Source organism: Tachyglossus aculeatus, chromosome 15, assembly GCF_015852505.1.
Source record: "Tachyglossus aculeatus isolate mTacAcu1 chromosome 15, mTacAcu1.pri, whole genome shotgun sequence".
NCBI lineage: Eukaryota > Metazoa > Chordata > Mammalia > Monotremata > Tachyglossidae > Tachyglossus > Tachyglossus aculeatus.
This window is the reverse complement of record NC_052080.1, coordinates 24,409,326-24,436,944: the sequence shown is the minus strand read 5'-3', so window position 1 is coordinate 24,436,944 and position 27,619 is coordinate 24,409,326. Positions and strand designations below refer to the sequence as shown.

Below are 27,619 nucleotides of genomic sequence, written 5' to 3'. Positions count from 1 at the left end.
ACTATCACTATCATCACTATCGTCGTTATCACAATCATCATGATTATCATCGCTACCATCATCTTTATTATTATCAGAATCATTATTATCATTGTCATCACTACAGCATCACCATCACCGTTATTATTATCATCATCACTATCATTATTATCATCACAATCATTATCAATTATTATTAGTAGTATCACTATCATTATCATCACTATCGTCATTATCACAATCATGATTATCATCACTACCATCCTCTTTATTATTATCAAAATCATCATTATCATTGTCATCACTACATCATCACCATCACCGTTATTATTATCATCACTATCATTATTACCATCACTATCCTTATCAATTATTATTAGTAGCATCACTATCACTATCATCACTACCGTCATCACAATCATTATCATGATTATCATCGCTACCATCCTCTTTATTATTATCAGAATAATCATTATCATTATCATCACTACATCATCACCATCATCACTATCATTATTACCATCACTATCATTATCAATTACTATTAGTAGTTTCACTATCACTATCATCACTACGGTTATCACAATCACTATCATGATTATCATCGCTACCATCCTCTTTATCATTATCAGAATCATCATTACCCTTGTCATCACTACAGCCTCACCATCACCGTTATCATTATCCTTATCATCACCATCATTATTACCATCACAATCATCATCAATTATTATTAGTAGTATCACTATCACTACCATCACTATCGTCGTTATCACAATCATTATCATGATTATCATCGCCACCATCCTCTTTATCATTATCAGAATCATCATTACCCTTGTCATCACTACAGCCTCACCATCACCGTTATCATTATCCTTATCATCACCATCATTATTACCATCACAATCATCATCAATTATTATTAGTAGTATCACTATCACTACCATCACTACCGTCGTTATCACAATCATTATCATGATTATCATCGCCACCATCCTCTTTATCATTATCAGAATCATCATTATCCTTGTCATCACTACAGCATCACCATCACCGTTATCATTATCCTTATCGTCACCATCATTATTACCATCACAATCATCATCAATTATTATTACTAGCATCACTATCACTACCATCACTACCGTCGTTATCACAATCATTATCATGATTATCATCGCCACCACCCTCTTTATCATTATCAGAATCATCATTACCCTTGTCATCACTACAGCCTCACCATCACCGTTATCATTATCCTTATCATCGCTATCATTATTACCATCACAATCATCATCAATTATTATTACTAGCATCACTATCACTATCATCACTACCGTCGTTATCACAATCATTATCATGATAATCATCGCTACCATCCTCTTTATCATTATCAGAATCATTATCATTGTCATCACTACAGCCTCACCATCACCGTTATCATTATCCTTATCATCACCATCATTATTACCATCACAATCATCATCAATTATTAGTAGTAGTATCACTATCGCTACCATCACTACCGTCGTTATCGCAATCATTATCATGATTATCATCGCCACCATCCTCTTTATCATTATCAGAATCATCATTATCCTTGTCATCACTACAGCCTCACCATCACCGTTATGATTATCCTTATCATCACTATCATTATTACCATCACAATCATCACCAATTATTATTATTAGCATCACTATCATTATTACCATTGTCATCACTACCATCGTCTTTATTATTACCAGAATCATTATTATCCTTATCACATTACCGCCAGTACCTTTATCATTGGTAGCATCGTCACTACTCCGCCGTGCCGCCCGTCGGTCCCCTAGGGGGCGGTGCCGGGGGCGGCGCGTTGTCCGTGCCCGCGCTGTCGCTGTCAATAAAGTTTACCTTGTCGGACGGCGGCGCGGGAGGGACAAAGGTCCCGGGCGGGGACGGGGGCGGGGACGGTCCGGAGCGGGCGGCGGCCCGGGAGGATGGAGCCGGAGCCCCCGCTGCTGCCGCCGCTGCTGCAGGAGGCCCGGGAGAGCATCGAGGCGGCGCAGAGCTACGGGCGAGAGCTGGGGCAGCGGCTGCGAGGCCTGCACGAGGCGCGGAGCCAGGTCCGGGCGCGGGAGGGGGGGAAACTGAGGCAGCCTCGGCGTGGGGGGGGGGCGGGGGGGGGACCCCCGGCTCTGCCGCCTTTCCGTCCTCTCCCGCGCGCTCTGCGCACGCGCGCGGGAGGCGCTCCAGAAATACGCGTAGTGGCGGGAGCCACTTCAGTCAGTCATTCGTTGCCTCGTAATGATAATAGTGACGGCGATTACTAAGCGCTTGCTATGTGCAAACCACTGTGCTAAGCGCTGCGGAGGTGACAGGGTGATCATTTAACCAAGCTGGCTCTCTTCCTCCCTTCAAGGCCCTACTGAGAGCTCGCCTCCTCCAGGAGGCCTTCCCACACTGAGCCCCTTCCTTCCTCTCCCTCTTCCCTCCCCCACAGCACCTGTATATATGTTTGTACGTATTTATCACTCTATTTATTTTACTTGTACCTATCTATTCTATTCTATTTTGTTAGTCTGTTCGGTTTTGTTCTCTGTCTCCCCCTTTTAGACTGTGAGCCCACTGTTGGGTAGGGACTGTCTCTAGATGTTGCCAGTTGGTACATATTTATTACTCAGTTTATTTATTTTACTTGTACCTATCTATTCTGTTTATTTTATTTTGTTAGTATGTTCGGTTTTGTTCTCCGTCTCCCCCTTTTAGACTGTGAGCCCACTGTTGGGTAGGGACTGTCTCTAGATGTTGCCAGTTGGTACATATTTATTACTCAGTTTATTTATTTTACTTGTACCTATCTATTCTATTTATTTTATTTTGTTAGTGTGTTTGGTTTTGTTCTCCGTCTCCCCCTTTTAGACTGTGAGCCCACTGTTGGGTAGGGACTGTCTCTCTATGTTGCCAGTTTGTACGTATTTATTACTCAATTTATTTATTTTACTTGTACCTATCTTTTCTATTTATTTTATTTTGTTAGCGTGTTTGGTTTTGTTCTCCGTCTCCCCCTTTTAGACTGTGAGCCCACTGTTGGGTAGGGACTGTCTCTAGATGTTGCCAGTTTGTACATATTTATTACTCAATTTATTTATTTTACTTGTACCTATCTATTCTATTTATTTTATTTTGTTAGTGTGTTTGGTTGTGTTCTCTGTCTCCCCCTTCTAGACTGTGAGCCCACTGTTGGGTAGGGACTGTCTCTAGATGTTGCCAGTTTGTACATATTTATTACTCAATTTATTTATTTTACTTGTACCTATCTTTTCTATTTATTTTATTTTGTTAGTGTGTTTGGTTTTGTTCTCTGTCTCCCCCTTCTAGACTGTGAGCCCGCTGTTGGGTAGGGACCGTCTCTAGGTGTTGCCGACTTGGACTTCCCAAGCGCTTAGTCCAGTGCTCTGCACACAGTAAGCGCTCAATAAATACGATTGATTGATTAGGTTGTCCCCCGGGGGGGGCTCACAGTTTTAAACCCCATTTTACAGATGAGGGAACTGAGGCACAGAGAAGTTAAGTGACTTGCTCCGCACATCCGCCAAGCGAGCTCTCTTCCTCCCTTCAAAGCCCTACTGAAGAGCTCACCTCTTCCAGGAGGCCTTCCCACACTGAGCCCCCTCCTTCCTCTCCCCCTCCTCCCCTGCGCCTTACTTCCTTCCCCTCCCCACAGCACCTGTATATACGTTTGTACGTATTTATTACTCTATTCTATTTGTGCATACTTATTCTATTTAATTTTGTTAATATCTTTTGTTGTCCGTCTCCCCCTTCTAGACTGCAAGCCCGCTGTTGGGTAGGGACTGTCTCTATATGTTGCCAACTTGATCTTCCCAAGCGCATAGTACAGTGCTGTGCACACAGTCAGCGCTCAATAAATACGATTGAATGAATGAATGACAGTTGGCAGAGCCGGTATTTGAACCCATGATCTCCGACTCCAAAGCCCTTGCTCCTTCCACTGAGCCACGCTGCTTCTCTTGAGCTCTTACTGTGTGCGGAGCGCTGCACTGTAATCATAACAACAACAACATTTGGTTTAATAAGTTGTAGGACTAAAATTACATGCAGAAGCAGAATGGCCTAGAGAAGCCGCATGGCTCAGTGGAAAGAGCCCGGGCTTTGGAGTCAGAGGTTATGGGCTCAAATCCCGGCTCTGCCAGTCGGGTAGGGACTGTATATGTTGCCAACTTGTGCTTCCCAAGCGCTTAGTACAGTGCTGTGCACAGAGTAAGCGCTCCATAAATACAATTGAATGAATGAATGAACAGATAGAAACGGACCCTACCCAACCACGGGCTCACAGTCTAATCCTGGCGCTGCCACTTGTCTGCTGTGTGACCTTGGGGAAGCTGCTTCACTTCTATGCGCCTCAGTTCCCTCGTCCTTAAAATGGGGATGAAAAGTGTGAGCCCCAAGTGGGGCGACCTCATTACCCTGGATCTACCCCAGCGCTTACAACAGTGCTTGGCACACAGTGATAAATGACAGTAATAATGATGGCATTTGTTAAGCGCTTACTATGTGCGAAGCAGTGTTCTAAGTGCTGGGGAGGTTACAAGGTGATCAGGTTGTCCCCCGTGGGGCTCGTAGTCCTCATCCCCATTTTCCTGATGAGGTGATTGAGGCACAGAGAAGTTAAGTGACTTGCCCAAAGTCACACAGCTAACAATTGGCGGATCAGGGATTTGAACCCATGTCCTCTGTCTCCGAAAAGCCCATGCTCTTTCCACTGAGCCACGCTGCTTCACTTTTCTGCTGTGATCCGCTGCACTTCTCCGGGCCTCAGTTCCCTCATCCATAAAATGGGGGTTAAAAATGTGAGCCCCACATGGGGCAACCTGATTATCCTGGATCTACCGCAGTGCTTAGAATAGTGCTTGGCACATAGTAAGTGCTTGACAAATACCATCATCATTATTATTATTACTAGTGCAAGTGATCTGCACATAGCTCAATAAATAAGCTTAGTGGAAAGAGCCCGGGCTAGGGAGTCAGAGGACATGGGTTCTAATCCTGACTTGCCACTTGTCAGCTGTAGACTTGGGGCAAGTCACTTCACTTCTCTGGGCCTCAGTTCCCTCATCTGTAAAATGGGGATGAAGACTGTGAGCCCCACTTGGGACAATCTGAAGACCTCGCATCTACCCCAGGGCCTAGAACAGTGTTTGGCACATAGTAAGCGCTTAACAAATACCATCATCATTGTTATTATTATTGTTAGGGGGAAGAAGCCGAGAGGGAAAAGAGAATCGGGCTTAAGACTCCGGGGAAGACGGGACGGTTTAGGCTTGGAAAGAAAGTCCCAATTGGGTAGATGATGCGGTAAGGAACTTGGAACAGTGCTTGGCACATAGTAAGCGGTCCACAAATACCATAATTATTATTATTATTCTTAAAGAGGCAGGAGGTGGGCCAAGAGGGAATGGGGAGAGATAGAGGAAGGCGGGGTGCACTGGCTGGCAGAAACCTACAGAGTCCTGAGCCTGATTTTCAGGCCTAGGAGGTCATGGGGTGACCACAGCCCCAGGCAAGTACAAGAAGTTAGAAATCCCCTTCCCCAGCATGACTTTCCCGGCCTGCGAGGCAGGAGGGAGGCTCCCAAACTAGGCCCAGGACTTTCCACGTCCACTAGACGTGAGGCGGTATTCAGGGCTGCTGAGACTTTTAGTCCCCACAGTCCGTAGACACCACTGTGCCAATGCAGTTGTGTGCTCCACCCCCGGACAGCTGCGTCGGCCCAACCCAAAAATAAGGGGGAACCCCACAAATCCAGCTGATATTTGGGGCAGGGCTGGCCAGATTTCTGATCTCTGGCCTGGGTCTGGCCAGTGCAGGGCTCTGGTTTTTGATGCTTCTGGCTCAGCACTCATGAAGCAGCGTGGCTCCGTGGCAGGAGCCCAGGCTTGGGAGTCAGAGGTCATGGGTTCTAATCCCAGCTCCCCCACTTGTCAGCTGGGTGACTTTGGGCAACTTACTTCACTTCTCTGGGCCTCAGTTCCCTTCTCTGTAAAATGGGGATTAAGACTGTGAGCCCCACGTAGAGCAACCTTGATTACCTTGTATCTACCGTAGCGCTTAGAACAGTGCTTGCCACATAGCGCTGAACAAATACCAACATTATTATTATTATGTGTAGAACCTCCCTGTGAATCCACGGGGATTATGGATCCCACAGAGGCAACTGCATGTGTAAGTAGGGAGTCTTGCCCTCCCAGGACTGAGGTTGGGCTGAATCCTAAAGTCCTAGGGTATGGCTTGGATTGGACATGCCTCTGTCGTTAAGTAGATTTACTCCCCAGATCAGATTTAGTTGTGACTAGGCATAAAAGAGTGCAACCCAACTCTCTGCCACTTCTTTTAAAGGCTTTTGATTTGCATTGTGGGTTTTACTGTGAACTGAGAGTGGGAGTAAAATCAGCCCCAATTGGTATCTTCAAATCTTGAGTATCAGATTCCTGAAGCACAGGAATCCGAAGACCATACCAACTAAGAATCTTCAAGATTTGAGGAAAGGCCAGGCGAGTAGGATACATCCATGATGTCAAAAACACACGGGTACCATGAATGATGGCATCTGGGGCTTTCCATTCCAAAACCTCTGAAAAGATAGTATGAAATCCCTTTACGGGGCCTATGTTGTTTCATTAGGCATCGTTAAGGAATTACTTGAACTCTGCTAAAGTAATTCAAGGCATAACACATTATCTAAATGCGCTGTAGTATGATTTATGGGTCCATCTAGGAGGCTCCAGGAGTAGAAAATTGTTGTGATAACTTACGGAAGTGGTTTTTCATCTCTAGTGAAGAATTTGTCCAGCTTGGGTTATCTGGCAGTCACCTTCGTGTCTTCATAATGCTCTTTGTGGCAGCTTAATGCTTCCAGAAATCGCTGCTATTGGGTGACACAGATGCAGCTAACTCAGTGACATATGCATAATAACTGTAGTATTAAGGGCTTACTATATGCTAAGCACTCTTCTAAGCACCTGAATGGATGCAAAATAATTAGGTTGGACACAGTCCCTTTCCCCCATAGGGCTCCCAGTCTGAGTAGAAGGGAGTAAGATTTAATCTCCATTTTCAGATTGAGAGGCACAGAGAAGTTAAGTGAGTTGCCCAAGGTCACAAAGCAAGCAAGGGGTAGCGTCACGATCAGAACCGAGGTCCTCTGACTCCCTAACCTGAGCTCTTTCCACTAGGACATGCTACATGAGACATTTCGAAATGAAATTGCCTCCCGAGTTCAACAATCCGATCAGCCCTGGGGGGCAGGTAGAGGAGAGGTATCATTCCTATATGGCTGGAAAAGAAACGGGAGCAAGGAAACGCTGAGAAGCCTGACCACCGTTTAAACGGCATTCCAGTGGTCAGAACTGGAAAGAGAATCGTGGGGCTTTGAATCCGTCGAGTGTGCTCTCCCTCAAATTTCAAAATTTTGCAACAGGTCATTCGCGTTCTCCCTCTTGGCCTATTCAAAGATAGATTAAATTCGGAAACAAAACACCTTTTACTGATGGAAATATTTACTCAGTAGACGCTAGTCAGTCTTTTAGCTGAGAATTCCCAGTGTTAAATCTGTACCAGGACACGAGAAGCTGTGAAGTTAAATGTTAACAATAAGTTTAATGTCCTTCAGAGACTTTTCACTGCTTGGTGGTGCACTTAAACGGAAATTAAGATGGTGTTGATTTACAGCCTCCTCTGTCGGTTTGCTCATTCTGCATTTCCCCCCTTTTTGGCAGTATCATAGCAAGTTTTTGTACATCCCTTAGTCTTCTTGGGGTGCATAGCATTTTAATCAATCGATCGTATTTATTGAGCGCTTACTGTGTGCAGAGCACTGTACTAAGCGCTTGGGAAATACAAGCTGGCAAAATATAGAGACAGTCCCTACCCAACAGTGGGCTCACAGTCTAGAAGGGGGAGACAGAGAACAAAACCAAACATACTAACAAAATAAACAGAATAGGTACAACTAAAATAGAGTAAGAAATATGTGCACACATATATACATATATTTTAGAAAGCTTTTAAAGATCCAGCATACTACCAAAGTGAAAGAGGCAGCAGCCCAGTTCAGAGCAGGAAGTCGTACAGTTAGAGAATCGATTGCAGGCGGCTTTGCGATGTTATTGCTTAGCAGATGAGTGCTGAACTTCCCTTTTCATCAAAGAGAGCGGGTGCCGGGGGGGGAGTTTTAGTTAAAATGGCCCTGACCCCGCAAGCTAATGGCAGGGGCCAACTTTGTGAGGACGTGTGGCTGGGACACTAAAGAACCACGTCTCTGATATATCCATTTCAGCGGGAGTCTGTGGGGCCACAAAAATGTTATCAGCGTGAACATCTGTTCTTGCCCAATAGGATATTTTTAGGGCTCCGTACATTTTAAGGAGGCAAAAGGGAAAACGCTGAGAGCTGCAAACAACAAATAAACAAAGCATGGGGCGGGTGTGCGTGTATGTGAGTGCGCCTAGGCATTCCCTGCCATCCGGAATGAGGGTCCCACATTGGTCTTTTTAGCCACACAAGTACCCAGAGGCAGAGTTCCCCTTCCGTTACGTCTTCTTTGAGGTAAAGCTCTACATTTAGGACTCGGTGTCTTTTCAGTATTGATGGAGTTTATGGCTTTCTTAATGAAGGAATTTTCTGAGCGGGAAATACCCCAGAGCCAGAGATGGGTGGATTAGAAACACCAAGCTATGTTCTGAACAAGGGCGGCATTCCCCCATCCACATCCGCGCCCCATAACCGCGAAAGCTTAGACCTGGTAGAATTTTTGAAGTTTCACAGCTAATCACTTACTCTGAAATAGCCTCCGAATACACAGTGTTTGGGGGGAGCTTTTTTTTTTTTTCTTTTGTGGTTACCACCCTCCGCTGAGAAAGGGAAGTGCAAAGTAGGGTGATGGAATGCAAGAGTAGTTTGTAACCATTACAGTTTTAACAACATCGGGTTGGAGACCAGTTCGTTGCACACTGGAAATTAGGTGGTGGTGGCCAGCCTATGCATCTCTGAAAGGATTAAGAACAATTCTTCTTTGCCATCCCTTGGAATCCGGGGTGAAATGGACCATAACTCTGGTGCTTCCATGGTTCTTGGACAGTGGATTAGACCGCTACTGCCTGTGCACAAAAATGAGAACTTGCCAGTTTCGCTCTCATGTCAAAATATCGGTAGGACTTCCTTAGAGTTGTTTAAAAACTTTTTTTTCATTCCTGCCTAAAGGGCCAACTTCCACACACTAAAGGACAGGCTGGTTTTGGATCAGAAAACCCTGCCGAGAGCCTACTCTGAGAGCCTGCTTGTCTTTCCCTAATCACTCAATCAGTGTCATTTATTGAGTGCTTGCTGTGTGCAGAGCACTGTACTAAGCACTTGGGGGAAGTACAATATATCAGAGTTGGTAAACCCAGTCCCTGCCTACAGCAAGCTTACAGTCTAGAGGTAACAAGTCCCTGACTCATTACTTTTCCAGGAACTCGTTCCTGGAAGCTCAAGGGCCCAATCTCAATTTCTTGGTAGCGTGCAAAGTGCCGCCCACCCAAGCCACACTTTACCCCCAGGCCTTTAGGCCCCTACTCTGTCCCACTTGCTTCAGTTCAGAAACACGGTCACGGAAGGAAAGGGAAGTCAGGGAGGCAGTTGTGGCTTTCTCCCTCTTGCCAAGCTGCCGAGACTTCCTGCCCGGGTTTCTCTCCGATAATTTCAGCCGCTCGCACTGAGAACAGTGTGGCCGTCTCATTCAGTGGCTAGTGAGCAATGCGTCTTACCAGCTTCAGGGAATCAATGCGTAGCCTGGAGGTGGAATTTTATTTGGGAACAGAATGAGCCATTGGCACCCAGCACGGCCTAATGGAAAAGGCTGGGAGTCAGAAGGACCTAGGTTCTAATCTTGGCTCTGCTATCTGCCGTGTAACCTCGGGCAAGTCACTTCACTGTCCGTGCCTCAGTTTTCTCATCTACAATGGGGATGAAGACTACAAGCAGCGTGGCTCAGTGGCTTTGGAGTCAGAGGTCATGGGTTCAAATCCCAGCTCCGCCACTTGTCAGCTGGGTGACTTCGGGCAAGGCACTTCACTTCTCTGGGCCTCAGTTTCCTCATCTGGAAAATGGGGGTGAAGACTGTGAGCCCCACGGGGGGACAACCTGATCACCTTGTAACACCCCGGGGCTTAGAACAGTGCTTTGTATATAGTAAGCGCTTAACAAATCAATCAATCAATCAATCGTATTTATTGAGCGCTTACTATGTGCAGAGCACTGTATTAAGCGCTTGGGAAGTACAAATTGGCAACACACAGAGACAGTCCCTACCCAACAGTGGGCTCACAGTCTAAAAGGGGGAGACGGAGAACAAAACCAAACATACCAACAAAATAAAATAAATACGTTAGAAATGTACAAGTAAAATAAATAGAGTAATAAATATGTACAAACATATATACAGGTGCTGTGGGGAAGGGAAGGAGGTAAGATGGGGGGATGGAGAGGGGGAGAGGAAGGAAGGGGCTCAGTCTGGGACAAATGCCATCATTATTATTATTACAAGCCCCTTGTGGGACAAGGACTGCGTTCAACCTGATTATCTTGTACCTGCCCCAGCACTTAGAACAGCGCTTGGCACAGAGTAAGCAGTTAACAAATTCGAGAGAGAGCGAGCGAGCGCACAAATGCTTTCTCCCCTCTGAGAAACCTTGTGCCCACGGGACTCGGTCCAGTCTGCTGCCAGTCTCCGGGGTCCCGGGACACGAGTTTCAGCTCCCACCCCGCAGCCTGGCTGAATTTTCACCACCTTGTCCGCGCAGATCAAGGAGAGTGCCTCTCAGACCAGAGTGGCCCTGAAGCAGCATTTCGGTGACCTGAAGGGGACCCTCCAGAAGCTCCTGGACGAGCGCCTGGGCTCCCTGTTGCACCAGGTGGACACCATTGAGCTGGACAATATCAAGCCCCTGGACGAGTGTCAGAAGCTCATCGAGCACGGAGTCAGCACGGCTGAAGAGCTGGTCCGAGAAGGTGGGTGGATTGATCAAGCGGCCGTCTTAACGGAATCCTTCCTGTGTGCAGAGCACTGTACTAAGCGCTTGGGAGAGGAAAGTACAATAGTCTGGCCGGAGAAAGTGGGTCCCGAGTTACCTGTTGCCTGAAAATTGTTCTTATTGGAGGGGCTTTTTTTTCCTCTTTTTTTAATGGTAATAATAATAATGATTATGATGGTATTTGTTGAGCAGTTAGTATAAGCGCTGGGTAGGTACAAGGTAATCAGGTTGTCCCACACGGGGCTCCCGTTTTAGAGATGAGGGAACTGAGGCACAGAGAAGTGAAGTGACCTGCCCCGAGTCACGCAGCTGACAAGTGGCGGAGTTGGGATTAGAACCCGTGACCCCCGACAGGGCCCTGCACTGAGGTAGCTGTAGGATAATCGGGTTGGACACAGGCCCTGTCTCACATAGGGCTCACAGACCTAATCCCCATTTTTTAGATGAGGTAACTGAGGCCCAGAGAAGTGAAATGACCTGCTCAGGGCCATTCAGCGGACAAGTGCCGAGGCTGGGATTAGAACCCTGGTCCTCTGATTCCTAGGCCTTGCTGCTTCTCTTCTGAGGGGGTGGCCTCCCCAACGGGGTATCACAGCGCCAAAACTAGACTGAGTGCCCGGATTCACTCGAATACAGTCCTAACAGGCTTTTCCCACTTTTGACTCCTGCCACTGTGGGGTAAAATAGCAATTTTTTTGCTAGATGGAAAGCTCCTTGTGTGCAGGGATGGTGGTGTCTTTTGCTTCTCTTGTACTCTCCCAAGTTTATAGCGCAGGGCTGTGCACAGAGTGGGTGCTCGGGACAAACCCTTACTCTACTTTGGGGATGCCGGTCATGACCATTCTGTAATTTTGGCTGACAGGTGACCCCCCCACCCCACCCCCGTTTTGTTTTTTTTTTAAGGCAAAAGTGGACTGGAAGAGTTACTCAGAACACTTTGCAAAACAGGAAGGGGGAAAATGGCTCCTTCCTCCATGTGGTTTTGTGTTTTAATATCACATTCTGTGTTTGTACCTCTGTTATTTTATAAAAAGCGATTTCGGCCATTTAATGACCAATGTAAAGTTTACTCTGTATCCCGATAGAGTATTCTGCCAAGTCATGACGTCCCAAAAGGGAATTTTGGTGCTTCTGGGGTCTTTGGCCCATTAAAAGATTGCAGGTGTTTCTAGGCTGGTGCAAGGTGTTTTTTAAATGGGGGCTGGAGGGGCCTTTGTCTTTCAGTATCACACACATGCGTCCTTGGAGACATTATATTTAGGAACCAGCCCCAAAACAATTCAGAGTAGCTCAATAACGTGCCCCCCAACTCTCTGAGGAATAGAAAGAAAATTTTTGTTTTGGAAAACAAAACAAAAGAGAAGCAGCGTGGCTCAATGGAAAGAGCACGGGCTTTGGAGTCGGTGGTCAGGGGTTCAAATCCCGGCTCCGGCAGTTGTCGGCTGTGTGACTTGGGGCAAGTCACTTAACTTCTCTGGGCCTCAGTTCCCCCATCTGTAAAATGGGGATTAAGACTGTGAGCCCCCTATGGGGCAACCTGATCACCTTGTAACCTCCCCAGCGCTTAGAACCGTGCTTTGCACATTAGTAAGCGCTTAATAAATGCCATTATAAAATAAATGCCATTATAAAACAAGCCTCTGGTGTAAGCATTCGTGACCGCACTTGGGGCTAGAAACGTTCCCAGTAGCAAGCCATGTTGATACACAGAGTAAAATCCTCTTGCGGAATTTCAGGATTTCAAGAAAGCACTGTTGTTCAGTTTTCCTCTTGGCAAAAAGAGGCACATTATCTCCAGAGCCTCAGGGCTGCAAACAAGTAGAGTCAGGAGGTGAAAGCAAGGTGCTGGAGATGGGAGTCTTGTTTCCTCCAAAGGCACAAAGCGAAGGAATGAGCTCAGAAGAAAATGAGCAGTGTCCCGCCAAGGTCAGACCAGCGGTCGTTCCAAACCCGTTCCAGTGTTCGAATTTGAATCTTGGAGTCTTTTTGGTTCATTCACTGGCATTTCTTAAGTGCTGACTGCGTGCAGAGCGCCGTGCTAAACTGCTGCCCGAAACAGGCTCCCGCTTAGCCATAGGTCCATATTTTATATACTCTGTTACTTCCTATCTGCAATTTATTTTAGCGTCCATCTCCCACTCTAGATTTTAAGCTCCTTGTTGGTAGTGCTCACGTCTGTTAACTCTTTTGTACTCTCCCAAGGGCTTAATACAGTGCTCTGCTCACAGTACACCCCCAGTAATAATAATAATGATGGCATTTATTAAGCGCTTACTATGTGCAATGCACTGTTCTAAGCGCTGGGGAGGCTACAAGGTGATTAGGTGGTTGTCCCACGGGCGGCTCACAGTCTTCATCCCCATTTGACAGATGAGGTAACTGAGGCCCAGTGACGTGACTTGCCCACATTCACACAGCTGACGATTGGCAGAGCTGGGATTGGAACCCATGACCTCTGACTCCAAAGCCCGGGCTCTTTCCACTGAGCCCAGTAAATTTGATTGATTGATCGCTGTCCTGGAAGAGCACTCAGAGTTACGAATGGATAGTCTAAAGCCCCTAACCTGATGCACCCCCTCGTTTGGTGGTTTCCAGTCATCCACGCACTGTTCTTTTCCGTTGTTCTCTCCTACCGGACCATTAGAGCCCCTGGGCATCAAGAACCTGTGGACTTCCAGGTTGTTACCGGGGGGCTAACAATCCTGGCAGGGCCATACCTGGGGGCGTGTCCAGGTTCCCGTGGATGTTGGGTAGTAACGATGCTGTGCTCTTGCAAAGGCCTTGGTGCGGTACTGGGTTTTGCCTGGAGGAAATGGATCTTGTCGCCAGACTCTTCCAGGAACTCAGTCAATCTGTAGTATTAAGTGCAGGGAGTACAATAAAATTAGGAGTCAGGGCCCTCAGGGAGCGTACCTTCTAGTGGTAGAGACAGACCTCGCTGAATGGAGAGGTGGGCTGGCACATTGCTGACGAGTGCCCTCGGGGCACTTAACTATCATCATCAATCATATTTATTGAGCGCTTACTGTGTGCAGAGCACTGTACTAAACGCTTGGGAAGTACAAATTGGCAACATATAGAGACAGTCCCTACCCAACAGTGGGCTCAACCAGGGCCTCACTATAGCAAGCACTCCTTTGGAGAAGTGGAGGGCGTTTCTCTCTCTCTCTCTCTCTAACCGATTTTTCCCACTGACGCATTTCTCCCCTCGGCTTCTAGGTGAGATTGCCGTTCTTGGGGGCGTGGGAGAAAAGAATGAAAAGCTGTGGAGCTTTACCCAAAAGGCCTCCCACATTCAGCTGGACAGGTAAGGAAGGTGCTGGGGGCAATCAATCAATCGTATTTATTGAGCGCTTACTGTTCGAGTCCTGCCTTGTTCCTCGTCACTGTCTGCGGCCTTTAGAGACGCTCCGTGTTCCTCCGGGTTGCTCTTCCTTTCCCAGCGTGGACTGCTTCCCGCTAAAGGGAGCCTCTCTTCTTCAGGACTGGCCTGGAGCAGAGTTCTGTTTCTAATCAACTCTTGCTAACTTAAATATCCTAAACTTGCCTTTGTGCCTGAGACCAGTGCACCTTGGTAGGACAGACAAGTTTATCTTGACAGGGCTGGAGACATCATAATAATAATGTTGGTATTTGTTAAGCGCTTACTATGTGCAAAGCACTATTCTAAGTGCTGGGGTAGATACAAGGTCATCAGGCTGTCCCACGAGGGGCTCACAGTTTTCACCCCCATTTTACAGATGAGGGAACTGAGGCCCAGAGAAGTGAAGTGACTTGCCCAAAGTCACACAGCTGACAAGTGGCGGAGCCGGGATTTGAACCCACGACCTCTGACTCCAAAGCCCGTGCTCTTTCCACGGAGCCATGCTGCTTCCCATGTTTTGTTCTGTTGTCCGTCTCCCCCTTCTAGACTGTGAGCCCGTTGTTGGGTAGGGACCGTCTCTCTATGTTGCCGACTTGTACTTCCCAAGCGCTTAGTACGGTGCTCTGCAAACAGTAAGCACTCAATAAAGACGACTGAATCAATGAATGGAGATTAGAAGCCTGTGAATCTCCTTTTCCATTTTCTGCTCATCCCGGCAAAGGGACCCTGTCTTCCTAGGGTAACCCAGGGGAAGCAGCGTGGCTCAGTGGAAAGAGCCCGGGCTTTGGAGTCAGAGGTCATGGGTTCAAATCCCTGCTCCGGCAATTGTCAGCTGTGTGACTTTGGGCCAGTCACTTAACTTCTCTGTGCCTCAGCTACCTCATCTGTAAAATGGGGATTAAGACTGTGAGCCCCCCCCACCGGGACGACATTATCACCTTGTAAGAGACAACACTGTCAGCTTGTAACCTCCCCAGCGCTTAACAGTGCTTTGCACATACTAAGCGCTTAATAAATGCCATCATTATTATAATACTTTTCTTACTACCCTCTCCTCACCCTTTTTTTGTACGCCTTGTTCCTGTAATTTCTCCCTCCCTCCCTTTTAGATTGGGAGTCAAGTACGGGACAAGGAATTGTCTGATCTGATTATCTTGTTTCTTCCCCGGTGCTTAAGGCATGCTCTAATTATTTTAATCACCCTTTTCCTCTCCTTCCAGGGCCACCCTTTCTTGTGTTGATCCAATTGGGTATTCCCCTCTGCATTTACCTAGCTGTGTTCTTGTCTGGCTCCCTCTCTCTGCCCTTGCCTTTTTGGTGTCTTCTAGTGGCATTCCCCTTTCCTAAGTTTCTTTTCATCTGCCACTTGATGTTTTTCTCTCTCTCTTTTTTCTGTAATCTTTTATTTTCTCTCTCTGTTAACTCCTTTGAGGTTTTCTCTCCTTTGTGTCCCTCTCAGTCTGTCACTCTTCCCTTCCCTCCCCCCTTTCTTCCTGCCCTTCTGTTGTTTTACTCATCTACTTTTCAGCTACTTTACTCTGTTTGTTCCTTCTTTCCTGCCCTCTCCTTCTCTTTCTCTTCTCTCCCCTGCAGTATATCCATCACACTGTCTTCTGGTTATCTTTGTCTCTCAACGGCTTCTACTCCTTTTGCCACACGCAGTTTCTCCTTTTCTCTTTCCCCGCTGCCTGTTTGTTAGGCCTGGGCCCCTCCTGCCACGAGCAGTCGAGTTAGGCCCCGTCCCTCTTGGGACAGACTCCTATTCTTTTTCTACAAAAAGTTAGGCTGAAGCATCAGCGTTGAGCTAAAGAGCAGGGCAGGAGAGGCCAGGGACCGTCTTTGAGCTTAAAGCGCCCATTCTCCAATCCAAGATTGCAGTTATGGTGGGGAGGGCAGAAGCGGATGCCCACTCCCCCAGAGATTAAGCTCTCCTTCCCTCCTCTGGGGCTGGGACGGCAGTGGTCTCTGATCACAAACAAATGGCACGTGATGGGGAAAGGGCAGAGGTCCACCTCACTTTGGGGCCTCTCTTAATAGGGAGGCAGAAAGAAGTGAGTTTCGTCGGGGCCCGAGGTGGCACATGAGGCACGGGTGGGCCCTTTTGCCCTGTGTGCCACTGCTCTGTTGGCCAGTTACGCCAACTGACATTCATTCATTCAATCATATTTATCAAGCGCTTACTGTGTGCAGAGCACTGTACTAAGTGCTTGGGAAGTACAAGTTGGCAACATATAGAGACGGTCCCTACCCAACAACGGGCTCACAGTCTAGAAGGGACTGACACCATTTCAGCCTAAATGGATGTCAATTGGCACTGATGATCCCAAATGGGAAACCTCAGATTTTTATTTATAAGTACTGTATTGTGGCTGCACACTTTTTTAAATTTAATTTTCCCAGCTTTTTAAAACTTAATGGTATTTGTTAAACGCTTACCATGTGCCAGGCACTGTACTAAGCACTAAGGTAGATACAAGAAAGTCAGGTTGGAAAAGGCCCTGACCCACGTAAGCCTCACAGTCTTAATCCCCGTTTTGCGGATGAGGAATTGGAAGCACAGAGAAGTTTAGTGACTTGACCAAGGCTGCACAGCACACAGGTGGCAGAGTCGGGATTAAAACCCAGGTCCTCCCAGGCCCGTGCCCTTCCCACTATGTCTCGCTGCTTCTCACTCTTGTGCTCGTTAAGGGGAAAGAGAATCTTTAATAATAATAATAATAATGATGATGGCATTTATTAAGCGCTTACTATGTGCAAAGCACTGTTCTAAGCGTTGGGGAGGTTACAGGGAGATCAGGTTCTCCCACGGGGGGCTCACAGTCTTAATCCCCATTTTACAGATGAGGGAACTGAGGCCCAGAGAAGTGAAGTGACTTACCTGAAGTCACACAGCTGACAATTGGTGGAGCTGGGGTTTGATCCCATGACCTCTGACTCCAAAGCCCGGCCTCTTTCCACTGATCCACGCTGCTTCTCAGCGAGATTTAGGTAGACTCTCGAACAGCTCCTGATATTATTTGTGTAACCGCATGCACCCCAACAGCCTGTAAAGGGTCCAGAATTAGTACATGTGAGTGGCGAGAAGGGAGCGAGGACGGAATTCTTACTCCCTTGCCCTCAACTTACAATAATGGATCTGTGAATATCCTCTCCCCAGCTTACCCGAAGTGCCTTTACTGGTCGACGTGCCTTGTTTATCCGCGCAACTGGACGACTCCATCCTTACCCTGGTGAAAGATCAAATTCTAAAGCATGGGACGGTGGCATCTCGGCCGCCGGTTCAGATCGAGGAACTCCTGGAGAAGCCCGGCGGGATCATCGTCCGGTGGTGTAAGGTAGGTAATCCGGGCCCAGAAAGGCTCCCTTCGTGGTATTTCCTTCGGGAAGTAGTGCTGCTTAGTGGAAAGACAATGGGCCAAGGAGTCGGAGGACCTGGGTGCTAATCCCAGCTCCACCACCTCTATGCTGTGTGACCTTGGACATGTCACCTAACTTCCCTGTGCCTCAGTTTCCTAAACTGCAAACTAGGGATTCAGCACCTGTTCTCCCTCCTACTAGACTGCGAGCCCTGTGTGGGGTAGGGACTGTTCAACCTGATTAACCTGACGGGTTCCCCCTTTTAGACTGTGAGCCCACGGTTGGGTAGGGACTGTCTCTATATGTTGCCAATTTGTACTTCCCAAGTGCTTAGTACAGTGCTCTGCACATAGTAAGCGCTCAAATACGATTGATGATGATGATGATGATTAACTTTTATCTACCCCAATGCTTACAACAGTTCTTTGAAACGTAGTAAGTTCTTAACAAATAGCATAATTCATTTTTTAAAAAAAATTGCTGAATTGAATGGTGCGGAGTGAATTTGCTTTCCCCCAAAGCTCCATTTGTTTTTGTCAAACCTCTACCTCCTTTCCCCTATCTGAGACTTCCCCCTCACCCTGCTCCAACAGTGTATGGCTAAAGGACCTGCCCAGCACAGGTGAGTTTTGACCTGTAGCAGATTGCCTTCCACTCACTAGCCACCGCCCAAGCTAGGAGTGGAATGGACAGGCCTCTGCTTGACTCTCCCTCCCGTAGTAGCCGAGACTGGTAGAGGACTGGAAACTCTCCAGGTGCCATCCCGAGACGGGCATCTTGGGGTATAAGATTGACCTCTGCACTGTAAACCAGAGTTTCCTGGAAAATTAGTAGTCTTAGAAAGCGCTTAGTACAGCGCTAGGCACACAGTAAACTCTCAATTGATTGTTTGAAAATATACTCTCAGTTCACACCCTCCTGTTAACTAGTTGAGTCCTCACTGAACCCATGTCTACCAGGTTTATTTTCTGAGCAGTAAACTACAAGGAACCACACAGCAACCCTTTTCTAAGGCAGTCAGCAGCCACAGTCTTTTTCTCTTCATCATCATCATCATCATCATTCGTATTTATTGAGCGCTTACTATGTGCAGAGCACTGTACTAAGCGCTTGGGAAGTACAAATTGGCAACATATAGAGACAGTCCCTACCCAACAGTGGGCTCACAGTCTAAAAGGGGGAGACAGAGAACAAAACCGAACATACTAACAAAATAAAATAAATAGAATAGATATGTACAGGTAAAATAGAGTAATAAATATGTACAAACATATATCCATATATACAGGTGCTGTGGGGAAGGGAAGGAGGTAAGATGGGGGGGATGGAGAGGGGGATGAGGGGAAGAGGAAGGAAGGGGCTCAGTCTGGGAAGGCCTCCTGGAGGAGGTGAGCTCTCAGCAGGGCCTTGAAGGGAGGAAGAGTGCTAGCTTGGAGGATGGGCAGAGGGATTGGGGGCATTCCAGGCCCGGGGGAGGAGCCAGTGGGTCTCAAGGACACCTTACCTTTCATGCCCATTTAATTAATTTCGTTATGAAGCTGTAGTTGGGGCCCAACTGCTTCTTGGTTTTTAGATTTGAGCTCCACTAAGAAACAAACTACTCTCTGCCTGCTCTCCATGTGCCATCCTGTGAGGGGGATAGCGCTACACAGTGAATGTAAAATAGAGTGAATCAACCACAGTACCGTTAGAGAAGCAGCGTGGCGTAGGGATCATCATCATCAATCGTATTTATTGAGCGCTTACTATGTGCAGAGCACTGTACTAAGCGCTTGGGAAGTACAAATTGGCAACATATAGAGACAGTCCCTACCCAACGGTGGGCTCACAGTCTAAAAGGGGGAAACGGAGAACAAAACCAAACATACTAACAAAATAGACTAGATATGTACAAGCAAAATAAATAGAGTAATAAATATGTAAAAACATATATACAGGTGCTGTGGGGAAGGGAAGGAGGTAAGATGGGGGGGGATGGAGAGGGGCACGAGGGGGAGAGGAAGGAAGGGGATCAGTCTGCTCGGGGGGTAGGGATGATGATGATGGCATTTATTAAGCGCTTACTACATGCAAAGCACTGTTCTAAGCGCTGGTGAGGTTACAAGGCGATCGGGTTGTCCCATGGGGGGCTCACAGTCTTAACCCCCATTTTATAGATGAGGTCACTGAGGCCCAGAGAAGTGACTTGCCCAAAGTCACACAACAGTGGATAGAATACAGACCTAGGAGTCAGAAGGTAATGAGTGCTAATCCCTGCTCTGCCACCTGTCTGCTGTGTGACCTACGGCAAGTCACTTCTCTGGGCCTCAGTTATCCCATCTGTAAAATGGGGACTGAGACCGTGAGCCCCACGTGGGACAGGGACTGTGTCCAACTGATTGGCTTGTACCCATCCCAGCACTTAGTACGGTGCCCGGCACTTAGTAAGCACTTACCAAATGCCGTAATTATTATTATTCCAGCCAAGTGACGCTTAAGAGACAGTTCTTCCTTGTGGTGCAAAATTAGAACAGCGTTCTCACATTTTGGACCAGGGCAAGCGGGGATAGTAGAGATCAAGATTGGCCCATTTGTCCTATCAGTCCCATTTCCAGTGGCCATCTGAAGTAGCCTGTTCCCCTCTCGGAAGAAAGAACGGCCCACCCTGGCCGGACCCTTTAGAAACCTGGTTGATTCCCAGAGGCGGCAGCTGCCCATTCTCAAGGTCTGAGATGTGACATTAATGAGAGTCATCTCTCCGCTCCCTACCTCCCCTCCTTCCTAACGTGCAGCACGTTCCTCCCTCCAGGTCGACGACGAGTTCACAGCCCAAGACTACAGGCTCCAGTTTCGCAAAAGTACCTCAAATCACTTTGAGGACGTGTACGTCGGCTCGGAGACGGAGTTCATCGTGTTGCACATCGACCCCAACGTGGATTACCAGTTCCGCGTCTGCGCCCGAGGGGACGGCCGGCAGGAGTGGAGTCCCTGGAGCGTCCCCCAGATTGGCCACTCCACCCTGGTGCCCCACGGTGAGCCGCCGTCCTCGTGGGACCGGCCCGGTCGGTTGCCCTCAGCCCCCCGCCTGACTGCTCATCGTCATCATCAATCGTATTTATTGAGCGCTTACTGTGTGCAGAGCGCTGGACTAAGCGCTTGGGAAGTACAAGTTGGCAACATCTAGAGACGGTCCCTACCCAACAGTGGGCTCACAGTCTAAAAGAAAATTAGTAAGCAAGACTCGGAAGACGTATTCCTGCGGAAGGCCAGAAAGAACAGAGGCCAGGCCCCGCTGGGATTCGAACCCAGGATCTCCTGTTTACTAGACAGGCGCTTTAACCAACTAAGCCACGGAGCCACCCAATAATAATGATAATGATGGCATTTATTAAGCACTGGGGAGGTTACAAGGTGATCAGGTTGTCCCACGGGGGGGCTCACAGTCTTAATCCCCATTTTATATATATATGTATATATATTTGTACATATTTATCACTCTGTTTATTTATTTATTTATTTTACTTGTACATATCTATCCTATTTATTTTATTTTGTTAGTATGTTTGGTTTTGTTGACTGTCTCCCCCTTTTAGACTGTGAGCCCACTGTTGGGTAGGGACTGTCTCTATATGTTGCCAATTTGTACTTCCCAAGCACTTAGTACAGTGCTCTGCACATAGTAAGCGCTTAATAAATACGATTGATTGATTGATTTTACAAATGAGATCACTGTTGCCCAGAGAAGTTAAGTGACTTGCCCCAAATCACACAGCTGACAATTGGCGGAGCCGGGATTTGAACCCATGACCTCAGACTCCAAAGCCCTTGCCCTTTTCCACTGAGCCACTCCGCTTCTACCCCTCAGGGTCTCAGCCACTGCTTAGTTGCTGCCTTAGGAAAATCGCTGGTCCCAGCGTGGTCCACCCACAGTGCTCCAGAGTTCTGGCCCTGCATCTCTCATCCCACGGCATGTTTTTCCTTTTAAGTGGCATTTAAGCAATTCCTACGTGCTGGGCCCTGCCTTAAGCCCTGGGGTAGACACAAGATCATCAGGGTGATGATATGGTATTTAAGCGCTTACTTTGTGCCAGCGCTACGGTGGATACAAGCAAATCGGGTCGGACACGTCCCCCGTCCCACACGGGGCTCACAGTTTCAATCTCCATTTTCCAACTGAGGCCCAGAGAAATGGAAATGACCTGCCCAAGGTCACACAGCCAACAACTGGCCGAGTTGGCACTAGAACCCTTGACCTTCCGACTCCTTAGGCCCGTGCTCTATCTGTCTATCCACTAAGCCCCTGCTGTAGTAGATGTACTTGGGCTTCAGTACACCTGGGTTGAGAGATCTTGACCAACAATAGAAGTGTAAAGATGATCATCATCATCATCAATCGTATTTATTGAGCGCTTACGGTGTGCAGAGCACTGTACTAAGCGCTTGGGAAGTACAAATTGGCAACATATATCTCCCAAAGCCTGTGATTCGCCATCTCTTCTCCTGAACTGCTAATCGCAGGATGAATGCTGGAATACCCATGCCTCTATGCTGAGAGGCTGCCTACCGTTTTCCTGTTTTCCCAAGAGGTGAGACAGCGAAGGCAGTACAAGCCTCCAAACTCCGGCTTGTCCCGTCTTATGCGCCGTCGAGTCGTTTCCGACCCGTAGCGACACCACGGACACATCTCTCCCACAAAGCCCCACTCTCCACCTGCAGCCATTCTGGTAGTGTATGATAATAATCTTGGTATTTGTTAAGCGCTTACTATGTGCAAAGCACTGTTCTAAGCGCAGGGGTAGATACAGGTTGATCAGGTTGTCCCACGTGAGGCTCACAGTCTTAATCCCCATTTTACAGATAGGGTAACTGAGGCACAGGCAAGTGAAGTGACTTGCCCAAAGTCACACAGCTGACAATTGGCAGAGCCGGGGTTTGAACCCATGACCTCTGACTCCAAAGCCCGGGCTCTTTCCACTGAGCCACGCTGCTTCTCTTAATGTATCCATACATTACACTTCTCTTAGTGTATCCATAGAGTTTTCTTGGTGAAAATATGGAAGTGGTTTACCGCTGCCACCTCCCGCGCAGTCAACTCCTTGGAACCTCCCCAGCGCTTAGAACAGTGCTTTGCACACAGTAAGCGCTTAATAAATGCTAAAAAAAAAAACAAAAACCCTCAAATCTCCACCCTCAACTCTCTCCCGTGCTGCTGCTGCCCAGCACTGCTGAGTTTTGACGGGTAGCAGATTGCCTGCCGCTCGCTAGCCCACTGCCCAAGCTAGGGTTCATCATCATCATCAATCGTATTTATTGAGCCCTTACTATGTGCAGAGCACTGTACTAAGCACTTGGGAAGTACAAATTGGCAACATATAGAGACAGTCCCTACCCAACAGTGGGCTCACAGTCTAAAAGGGATGGAATGGGTAGGCCTCTGCTTGACTCTCCCTCCCTTAGCCAAGACTGGTAGAGTCATGGAGACTCTCCAGGTGCGACCCTGAGAGGGGATCCAAACTCCGTAGCTGGGCTATTGGAGCTGTGACGCTTGTCCAGTGGGGTTTTGGAGCTTCTTTGACCTGCGTACACGGAGACCCCACTGACAGCCAAGACACCTCACCCGTCAGTGGAGCTGAGTTTTAAAAGCCGTGGCGAGGTCAAGGGTCCTAACCGCCCCGTGTACATGCGTAGACTGTCTCTTGTGATGCCAACTCGGTTGCTTGCTTGTGCCTGTCACACGATCCTCTCGAAATGCCTGCTTGGGTTTTTAAGTCCTGGACAAGGCCCTCCCCTCTGCTCTTTCAGCTCCATCTCCATCGGCAGCAGCATGGGCCTGGGACTCAGAGGATCTGGGTTCTAATTCCGAGTCCACCACTGGCCTGCCGTGGGACCTGGTGTTCTGTGGCTCAGCTTCCTCCTGGGTAGAATAGGGCTTCACTACCTCTTCTCCCTCTTACTGTGAGCCCCCATATTGGATGGGGACTGCGTCCCACGTGATAATCTTGCGTCTCCCCCGGCGCTTAGTATAGTACTCGGCAAATATTAAGCGCTTAACAAATGCCACAATTATTTTTACCCCACTTCTGGTAGTAGCTCCCGTGGGGCTCAAGTTTAACCCCCGTTCTGTTTCTGCTTTTTAAGAGTGGACGGCCGGCTTTGAGGGCTACAGCCTGAGCAGTCGCCGGAACATGGCGCTCCGCAACGACTCACAGGCGTCGGGGGTTCTCTACTCTAGTGCACCCACCTACTTCTGGGGACAGACGCTGACCTTCAGGCAAGTGCTTGGGGCTGCTGGGGGGGTGGGGCGAGCGCTATATACTCAGGCGCTCAGTGGTTGCTATCAATTGATTGGTTTGCAGACACCTACAACCGTCCAGACAAGCCTGCCTCACTCACACCAGATCTTGCCAATAAGTGTTGGCTCTAGAATCCATCCAAAAGCCACTCTCTTTGTCAGACTTACAGGCTAGCTGCCCTGCCCAGGATCCTCCCTGGAGCAGGTGGCTAAGGTGGGAGACTGGTACCTCCTCCCAGGATCTCCACCTGGTCTCTGGGGCTCGCCCACCTGTGCCACCACAGCTCTCTGGGCCTCGGTTCCAGCCTGGTAAGCCACCCCAAGTGGCTTGTCAGTCTCTGTGCCCGCCCCTACCAGCTGCTGCTTTCCTGGAGCTGCACATCCTGCCTCTGGCCTGGCACGCCCTCCTGCTTTATATCCAACAGGCAATGACTCTCCACTCCTTCAAAGCCACATCTCCTCCAAGAGGCCTTCCCTGACTAAGCCCTCATTTCCTCCTTCCACATCACCCTGAAATGCTCCCTTTATTCACCACCCCGCTCAGCCCCTCAGCACTTGACATATTTCTTTCTATTCATGTCCGTCTCCCCCGCTAGAATGTAAACTCGTCGTGGGCAGAGAATGTATACTGTACTCTCCTAAGTGCTTAGTATAGTGCTCTGCACACGGTAAGTGATTATTATGACGGATTGATTGAAATGAGCTTGGCCTCACCTACCCTTTCTGGCTGTCCCACGACTGAACAAATGGGGATGGGAAAAACCTGAAAGAGGAGGCAGAGTGGAAAAACAGGTAGAGGGAACGTGCGGCCAGCAGCCACGTCGAAGGAACTCGCTCAAGAGCTGCCAGAGCCGATTTGGGAAGGGTTCCAGGCACTCGGCATAAAGGGCCGGGCCAGTGTGTGCGTTAGGATGGTGACCTAGTGTCAGTAACCATAAATGCCAAAACTCTGCTGGCTGGATACATTCCCAGGAACTGAAAAAAGGGTCAGAATAACGCAGAAAAGAGCCATACCCTCCAAGTGGCCTCCCCACAAAATCCCTAAGGAGCTTAAGCTTTGTGGTAGTCAGGGACTACACCTTCATAAACAGTTGGGCAAACTCCCTTGTCCTCCAGAGTGGAAACCGTGGGCCAGCCAGACCGGCGAGACAGCATTGGCGTCTGTGTAGAACAGCAGAATGGACACGACTCCCTGCAGCGCGACCAAGCAGTGTGCGTGGGTACCAACGGTAAGTAAGAGTGGCTGCCGCCCGCTCCGGGGCTGTGGCGACGGCCACGGGAGCCTGCGTGGTCCTGCCAGCCGTGCCCCAAGGCAGAAGTGACCGATACCTTCCTTTGTGTGTGAGAGGCCCTCGGACCCATCTGCCTCGCTCCCTCCTAGGGCCCAATAGTTGGTAGAGCCAGGGCCGGCTGGGCTGAGATCTGCCCGTTCTGGAAGGGACACAGACTGGATTGTGCTGTGAAGGGCAGGTGCGGGGAACCCAGGTGAAGCAATTGGATGTTGTGGGACTGTACGGGAAAGGACAGAAGCAAAAGACAGCAGGAAGGTCATGTGGAATGCTACTAGGGGTGGTTCTGGGAAAAGCCCCGATAAAGACAATCCTTGGCCTATGTGTCCAGTTGAAGGCACCAGGCTCGCAAAGATTGTGGACGACCCTTTTATTTTAGTAAGTAGTGTTTGTTAAGCATCTGCATTGCTCAGGGTAGATACGAGCTACTCAGGTTGGACACAGTCCATGTCCCACAAGGGGTAATCCCCCTTTTACAGATGAGGTAACAGGCACAGAGAAGCTAAATGACTTACGCAGGGTCACACAGCAGACCAGTGGCGGACTGGATTAGAACCCATGACCTTCTGACTGCCAGTCCCATGTTCTGTTCTCTACACCAGCACTATCTATCAATCAATCAAGGTCACCTAACAGAAAATGCTTTCCTCAGTCAGGGCAGAGGCTTAACTATCCCTCTGTGCTCATCCGCAACCACTCAGAACAGTCTTTAGGGTTCTTAGCAAGTGGCCAAATTCACAAAACAAAGTATGTTTCCCTTCTAGGTTTTACACAAACCAGTCACAGATTTGGAGTATAGATCACAAGTATGTAGTCTTTGGGACCCACGTAGGTGAATGTTGATCCTTCACAGAACAAAACTGTGGCCCACAACTCTGCACTACATTCCTAGTACAGGTTCTGCGGTTAAAATCACAACATAAAATATTTAAGGACTACCTAGTGAGATAGTTATACAAGGCTGACTTTTTTGGGTTTGAAAGTCATGTCTTCCAGATGATTAAGATTTCACCAAGTCAAGGGTGATAAAAATGCTAATATTTGCTAAATGCTTACTACAAGCTAAAGCACTATAAAGGCTGGGGTAGGTACAAGATAATCATGTCGGACACAGTCCCCGTGTGGGACTCAAGGTCTAAGGGGAAAGGAGAACAGATATGGAATCTCCATTTTGCATGAGATTTAGGTGACTTACCCAAGGTCACACAGCAGGCAGGTGGTGGAGGCAAGATTAGAACCCAGGTCTTCTGACTCCCAAGCCTCGGCTCTCTCGTGTTACTTCTAGGGTGGGAAGAAAATATTATTAGTCAGGCGAGTCGGGCATTTGGAATCATTAAAGAGTTTGGTCATAGTATCTTAAACATTTAGGTCACAGAGTCAGGGGTGAGGGTTTAGATAGAAGGGGGGAAGCCTGAGCAAAAGGACCACCCTGGGCCCCAGATTTGCTCTAGCAATTTATCTCAGCCCATTCCCTTGTCTCTAATGGCTTCTCAGTCTTTAATCAGGGTTGAGTAACAGTAATAATAATAATCATGATATTTGTTAAGTGCTTATTATGTGCCAAGGACTGTTCTCAGCACTGGGGGGGGAGATTCTAGCTTAATCAGCTTGTCCCAGGTGGGGCTCAGGGTCTTAATCCTCATTTTACAGATGAGGTAACTGAGGCACAGAGAAGTACTTTACGGTGTGCAGAGCAATGCACTAAGCGCTTCTGGTGCCTGACATTCTCTTACTGTTTCAGGGGCGGTTTTTGTGAATGGCAAAGAGATGACCAACCAGTTACCCGCTGTGACCTGTGGAACTACTGTCACATTTGACATGGAAGTGGTGACCTTGGGCCTTCCCAGTAATGATGGTGGTAACTTTAAGTTGCGAGTAACTATTAGTTCCAACAACAGGGAAGTGGTTTTTGATTGGTTACTTGATCAGTCCTGTGACTCCCTCTACTTTGGATGCTCCTTCTCCTACCCAGGGTGGAAAGTGTTAGTGTTTTAGCCTTCAGGTCGAAGAGCATTCAGCTGCCGGATTTAAAATAATATCCATGGCAGCCCAGTTTAGCATAGCCTCAAGTTGGACTCCTCTCTCAAGCAGTTTGAAAATAGTGCGCTTCACACATTCTGGATTTATTTTTAAATAGTTTGGTGGTTAAGTATTGTGTTTTGTGGAGGAAGATATTATATGCAGTTATTTTCAGAACTTGGAATGCTGCATCACAATTTAAATCGATTACAAAAGAAGCCTCAGACCCTCTCACTGTGTTCAACTTTTTTTTAAGTTA

At 48.0% G+C, this 27,619-nt stretch overlaps 1 protein-coding gene and 2 non-coding genes across 3 annotated transcripts; 1 reads left to right on the top strand and 2 right to left on the bottom strand.

Moving 5' to 3' along the window:
- Positions 1-1,954: 1,954 nt before the first annotated feature.
- CRLF3 (cytokine receptor like factor 3) lies at positions 1,955-27,619 on the top strand. Its single transcript, XM_038757092.1, has 8 exons — positions 1,955-2,093; positions 10,830-11,037; positions 14,280-14,367; positions 17,582-17,759; positions 20,570-20,792; positions 23,899-24,031; positions 25,169-25,281; positions 27,083-27,619. The coding sequence occupies exons 1-8, from the start codon at positions 1,968-1,970 to the stop codon at positions 27,334-27,336; spliced, it is 1,323 nt and encodes a 440-aa protein (XP_038613020.1). The 5' UTR covers positions 1,955-1,967; the 3' UTR covers positions 27,337-27,619.
- On the bottom strand, positions 18,414-18,555 carry LOC119937916. The gene has a single exon (XR_005454286.1). It is a non-coding gene; the product is annotated as a small nucleolar RNA SNORA7 (small nucleolar RNA).
- Positions 21,045-21,118, bottom strand: TRNAT-AGU. The gene has a single exon. It is a non-coding gene; the product is annotated as a tRNA-Thr (tRNA).